The 6631-nt window shown below is 47.9% G+C and overlaps 1 protein-coding gene across 3 annotated transcripts in view; it reads left to right on the top strand.

The window, feature by feature from the left end:
- The window catches only part of EZH2 (enhancer of zeste 2 polycomb repressive complex 2 subunit), an 82344-nt gene that overhangs the window by 698 nt on the left and 75015 nt on the right, over window positions 1-6631 (top strand). For all 3 annotated transcript variants that reach the window (XM_019509118.1, XM_019509117.1, XM_019509120.1), the window contains exon 2: window positions 854-919. In XM_019509118.1, the coding sequence (XP_019364663.1) occupies window positions 882-919 (38 nt within the window). In that variant the 5' untranslated portion in view covers window positions 854-881. The remainder of the gene's footprint in view (window positions 1-853; window positions 920-6631) is intronic.

Genomic DNA, 6631 nt, shown 5'->3' with positions numbered 1-6631 from the left:
CGGCAGCCTCGTGCGCCGCCCGCTGCCGGAAGCCGCCGCTTAGCCCGGGCGGCCCCAGCGGTCGCTGCTTCCCCTCCCCCAGCCCGCCAGCTCCGGTCGCTATTGTGAGGCACGCGCCGCCTCCCCCGCCCCCTGCCGGCGCCTCTGGGGGAAGCGCGGGGCAAACGCGGCCGCGTGCGACCGGCTCGGGAGCCGGCGGGGACCCGCTGCGAGCCCCGGCCCCTCGGCCATGGCGGGAAAGCTGTCGAGGCTGAGCCGAGCAGGGACTGTTCCCAGCCCTCTGCTTGCTCTTTTTTTCTTTTCTGAGGCTCCGCCATAGATGTCAGCAGAGGGGTTGGGGAGCTCTCCCCAACTTGGGGCAAATGATTCATGCCCAGGGAAGGTGGCGGAGGTGGAGAACTGATTCACAGGCTCCTGGTTCTGACTGGAAAGACTTAATGGGGTGGGCGGGCAGGCGGACTGGCAGTGTCAGAGTGTCAGGGGAAGGGCTGGACCTTTTGTTCTGGGGGCTCCTCTGCTATGCAGCTGCTTGGTACCCCAGCCCCACAACCCCCCTGCCACTGGGAAGCTGGAGTTCAGCTTTTCCTTTTCTCCCCTCTCCCAAGGGAAATGGGGGAGAAGGAATCCTTTTTCCATGGCCCCAAGTTACAGTTGTCCCCTTTTTGTAGAAAAGGATTTGTATGGGGGGTGCTTCGGGGATTGGCCATAAGTTTTGAGACCTAAACTGATGCGAGTTCTCGCTTGATTTCCAAATCGGGCGTTTTCTTCTGTTCCCAGGGTTTAGGACTTTCCTGGAACCTGACTGTCACTTGTAACAGTTCATTAAAAGGCTGCTCTTTTTCTTTGTCCCAAGTGTCCATATCCAGCTGGGAGCTCCTGGGATGTTTATTTGTGGTAACCAGAAAGCATGTTGTGAAGGGTGAGTACATGTATGCAGTGTTCTAAAAGAACCTGCCATTTGGTCTGTTGTGGTTTGAATATTTAGGACCTTATGAAGATCGGTGATGCAGACAGTATACCTCATGCTTTTTTTTTCTGAAGTAGTTTAATGCGGACAAATGCAGAATTTTGGTTTAAACATTCTGTGTTTGTGCGACGCTGAACGTTAAACTGAGTCAGATGTTTTTATTTATTTACTTATTGTGTTTGTTTTTCTCTTGCCCAAAAAGACCATCTACTGCTTGGTTGCTGTGGAGAGAATTATGAAAAGATAGTTTGTGAAAATATCCCCCCAATTGTTACGGGGTATTGGCAGAGGTTTCTTTTAAAAGCATTCTTTAAAACTTAACATGAGGTATCAACAGCTACGTTTTCTGATGCATTTCAAGATCCTAATTTAGCATAATAGGGTATATGCAAGGTTTGGTTTCTTTATAGAGATTTTAAAATACAGTTGTATTCTGAAATGTGACAGGTGCTTTGGGACTGCCTGCTGTGGCAATGACTCTTAGATCAAATTTGCTCAGTTTACAAATTGTTTTCTTAATGGGCTGTAGACTGAGATCAAAATCAGAGTAACTTTGCCCCTCATTAGAATTACTAAAGAATCTTAAATGGAATTTAGGTAGCAATTTTGTTGAAGGCTTGTGTGTCAGCCTAGAATCCAGTTTGCTCGTATAACTGGATCAAGCACTAACAACACTATAATGTATGATGTAGAAAGCATATCCTTGTGCTTTTGCTAATGTTTGTATATTTGGGGAATCTGCTACTTAGTAAGCTAGGGGATGAATTTGCAGTAACCTAGGTACTCTGCAATAAATGATTGTAGGGATGCTCTTAATGTACATTAAGAGTACATTTGCGGTGGAAAGTGTGTGTGGACAGCCAATGTATGCAGTAACTTCTCTGTACTGTAAATTAGAAAGCACTGTCTTGACCTTATGAGCTCTTGGGCATTGTCTAAACAGGGGTCAGCAACTTTTTTGGCCAGAGGGCCAGAAAACACCAAACCTCCGCCCACACCTTGACTTGGCATGCCAGAGGTGTGGGACCCATGAGAGGTCTGATCCTCATTGCTGGTGGCAGCTGCACATGTGCCTCTGGGTGGACAGTGGGGGAGGTGCTGGGGTTGCGCTGCCCCGGCTCCTTCCCTGCCATTCGATGAGGCCTGCATGCTCCCACCGCTGGCACAGAGCCGGTGCTAGGGCTCTGATTGCAGCCTGCTTACCACCTGCTGTAGCTGCCCAGCGCCTGGGCTAGCTGTCAGGCAGTCGGAAGGCTGAAAATTGGAGTGTTGGGCTCTGTGCCACTGTCTCTGGTGGCGATGGCTGCATGTACACCTCTGGACGTGCAGCTGGGAAGGGGCCTACGCTGCACAACCCCGGCCCCTCCCCTGCTGTCTGCTCAGAGGTGTGTGCACAGCTGCAGATCTCAGTGCAGCTGTTTGTAGCCTCCGAGCTGCCTGCCATTGCCAGCTTGGACTCTGGACAGCTGCAGCAGGTGATGGGGCAGCTGCAGGCAGCTGCGCTAGGCTCTGCAGCCCAAGCAGTGGCTCTGTGGCAGTGGTGGCTGCACACACATGCCTCTGGGCAGATGGCAAGGGAGGGTCGGGCCTGTGTTGCCCCAGGCCCCTTCCCAGCCATTCACCCAGAGGTGCCTGCACAGCTGTCATACCCATGTAAGCTGCATGGGGCTCCATAGCCCCAGCACTAGTTTGCAGCGTCCTGGCTGCAGCTAGCCCAGGCTATGGCCAGCTGCTGCCTGCCACTAAGCTTGGGATGATTCCAGCAGGGCTTCCTGGCCGCTTGCTGCAAGCAGCCTGGGCTTTGTGGCTGGTGGCAGCTGTCCAGAGCCCAGGTTGACTGTGGCATGCTAAGGAAAATGGTCTTGTGTGCCATGCTGTGGCATGCCTGCTAGAGGTTGCTAGTCTGTGGTCTAGAGTCAGATTTGGAGGTTCCATTTGTGTTCTTAATCTCTAGCATAGATTACCAGTGTGGGCAATTGTTTGTCAAACATGCCACAAATTAGCTCCACACCTTCCCCAAGTGCTACTGGAATCTGCAGCCCGTACACAGTTGGTTGCTCTACTTTATGTTCCCTGCCCTGTACTCCATGCCTTATCCGCTGCTTTGCTTTATGCTTCCTGTCCCCTGCTCACTGCCCAATCTGATTGCTGCTGACTGCTGTAACTTCCTGTCCCCTCCTCTGGCTGCCATGTGCCCAACACAGAGGTTGCTTCTGACATTTGTGGCCTTCATGCCACAGGTTGGCCACCCAAAGATTAGGCAATCTGTTCTTTGAGAATGGTAGAGCTTTGGGCTATAGTAGTTAAAACCTCTATAAATCCTAGTTTATCATATTCTAAAACTATAGTGTTGTTAAAATCTACATTGCCTAGTCTATGTTGAGATTTAGAACATAGTCAAATATTAACTCAGGCAGTATAAACAAATTCATATAAATAAATGGGAATCTTGATTCCTCCCTCCCCCATGTGAAGGTGTCACCATGTGTATAGCATTTTGCCGGGTTTTTAAGGGTTTAGCTTTGTTGGTTAGAGCATGTTGCTAATAACACTGAGGTGGCAGGTTCAATCCCTGGTTTAGACTAGGTGATTTCTTGGGGTCCCTTTCACCCTTGCCTCTGTATGAAAACTTCCATTTTTTGGTTTTTCTGGTTGTGAAGATAACCTTAATTGTACATAAATAGTCTTTTGGCTTTACATCTTCATTTGGTTGTCCTAATGTTGAGGCTTTGTCTGCACAAGGAAGATAATGCACACTAAGCTAGGGTGTGGATTTACAGCACATTCTCTACTTCATGCTAAATTCCTGGGTGGACATTTGTACCTTGTACTAAAGGTGAGGTCCAGAGAAGGGCTTGGGTGATTATGTTCAAAGTTACGATCCAACACCCCCCACCACTTGCATAATGCCTGGAACCATCTAAAACTCATTAGACACCTCAGAACTGAAAGTTTCTTAGCTGTAATTACAATTGTTAATTTTTTTTGTGTGTGCACAAAACTTTGTCCTAAGCAGGCAAGATGCATCTAGATTTAGAAAGGTGGAGAGATGCTGAAGTCCCCTGATTAAAAAAGTATGCACAGAGCACGCTGAACACACCCTAACAAGATTTTGCCTTTCACAAAATGAGGCTGGAACTGCTTTCTTTTTAAAATGCGGTCATTAGAGGCAGTGGCAGTGATAGTTTTTATGTTGTGGCCTAGTGGTTAGATCTCTTGCCTAGGAAGTTGGGGGAGGGTGGGGGGAGGAATGGATTGTCAGGCTTCTCACAGCTGAGTTCCCTAACCAGTATGCTATGGAGTTATGCTCCTTGCTTCTTCTCCCTTTGTTCCTAAGAATCTTAATTTCTTTCTGAAGAGTGGTACAGCTTTAACAGCCCCTACATAGCAGAGGCTTGCAGCCTTTTACAAGAAGTGGGCTGAGAAAACGCAGCTCTGGTCCAGTACAGATTGGGTGTCTTCAGCAGTGCATCAGTGGCAAAGGGCTTTTCCTGTGCCCAGCCAGGCAGCTGGGAGACATTGCTGCTTCTCCCTGCTCCCTGCCTGTGGCTTGGGCACAGCTTCCAGTCAGTGCAGAGCTGCAAGATGTGCCCACACTCTTGGCAGGGAAGGGGAGAGAAGTGACAGTTTGCAGATGCCCTGCCTCAGTGTAGCTTCCCCTGGGCTGGAAGCTGCACCTGTTCTGCAGCTGGAGAGCAGGTAGCTGGGGGAAGCAGTGGTGGCACAGCCGCCTGCCTCTGACTTGTGGCTGAAACCATCTGGCCTGTGCTGGACAGGAGGGGGGAGGGGGCAGGAACAAGCAGTACTTGTGCAGGCACATCTGGAAGGTACCTGGCCTCAGTGTGGGCATGGGTATGGGCACAGGCAAAGCCCTTTAGATCTGCAGACTGCATCCAGTGGCTCCACAGGCCATATGTTGTTGACCCCTGGCCTGTAGCATGGTGGAGACCTTTTTTGAGGTAAGTGACGTGGGTTTGAATCCCCTGAGGCTGGGCAGAGAAAGCTGGAGACTGCAAGAGAGAGGAATAGTGGGGAAAAAACTGTAGTCATATCCAGTTTACTCTCCCTTTCAGCATCTACTCTCTGCCATTGTTACACAACGTACTGGGCAAGAGGGATATATGGTCTGACCAAGTAAATGGCAATTTTTATGAGACTCAAACTAGTCTCCTACTTCTTGGGCTAGTGTTTTGACCACTAGGCTATTGGATGATAACATGGGCGATGCTGTCAGCCCCTCTTCCAACCATGCTTTTAAAAGGAAAGCAATAAGTCCTCTTCAGGTCTTCAAAAGAGCAGGTGTAGGTGCTTACCCCCAGGGGCAGATGCTGGGCTCTAGCTCCAGAGAAGAAAATCATATGCTTGTAGTCCTGATTGGGTACCTGTGTTCTGGAAAGGGTCTCAAAGTTTAGACCCCCATCTATATTTAGCATTTCTTCTTGGATAGGTTGAGGTGGCTATGGGAAAGAGGCAACTAAGTTTTGCCATGTATTGTAGAGGGAGCTTTGAAACCTAACTCTGGGTTTTGCATCTCATTCCAAGGTCCAGATACCTAAAAGGTAGGCGTTATGGTGGTACCTTTGGATTTAGCCCTAAATACACAAAGGCATTTGGTATGCACTGAGGTCTGTAGGGTGAGTTGATGCGAATAATCAGTGTTCTGTAAATCCACAAGCTACAATCCTATATTATAAGTATATTATATTAATATATGTTATAACTGTTCAACAATTTAAGTTCTGTGAAACAACTGTTTAGTAGTTTCAAATATTTTCGAAATAAGATGGGAATTAATTGTTACTTAGAAATTAGGGATAGTTCGTTTTATAAAGTAGAGTGCTGTATTCCCATGATTGCACCAAAATGCTGTTGGTGCTCTGTGTAAAAATTGAAAAAATACAAGTATTGCAGGTCAGAAGCAGAAACTTTAATACTGATTTTATTCATGTAGTATTTAAGCAAAAGTGTCATGTAGTGCTTCATTGCTTGTTAGACTTGATTCAAATACAAGACAACCATATAGGTTACAACATTGGGTTTATTTCAGTGTTCAGTATTTATGGCATTTAGCTGGGCACAGTTAAGGAAGAATAACCAAATTTTAAGTAGAAGGATGGAGCAAGGGGAAGTGGGAAGTGTTAGGAATTAAAGGTCTGAGATAAGGATTTGAGAAGTTACTATGTCAAATAGGCTTGCTTTTACAAAATGTACTTTTGCCCAGGCCAAAATCTATTTGACAGGTTTTATAAGGGCAAAAAGTATAGCGGTAGCTTACTTACTGAGTATAATTTTGAAGGGCTTTATTAGGCCTTAAGGCATTGGAGAAATATATATGTTTAACTAGTTTCTATTATCTATTTCTTTTGTTTCAAACACAAATATCTTATTTATTTGAATCCAAGACAAGCCCACCCTCCCCCATTCAGCATGGGGGGGGAGGAATCCACACATCTTGCGTTGAGTACAAGATGGGGGGAGGCAGGGTGTGCTGGCAGGAGATCACAACTCTGCGCTGGCTCTGGCCCACTCTGTCACCACTGCGAGATCCCGGCTCCAGAGCAGCTCCCCGCCCAGCCACGCACCCTGCCCAGTACTACTGGGGTTGGTCTCCGTGGAAACCCTGGCCCCACTCCATGGAAATCCCCCGCAGCGATTTGGACAGGT

This window comes from Gavialis gangeticus, unplaced genomic scaffold, assembly GCF_001723915.1.
Source record: "Gavialis gangeticus isolate Ggan-Ray unplaced genomic scaffold, GavGan_comp1, whole genome shotgun sequence".
In the NCBI taxonomy this organism is placed as follows: Eukaryota; Metazoa; Chordata; order Crocodylia; family Gavialidae; genus Gavialis; species Gavialis gangeticus.
This window is presented reverse-complemented; position numbering and strand designations above follow the sequence as displayed.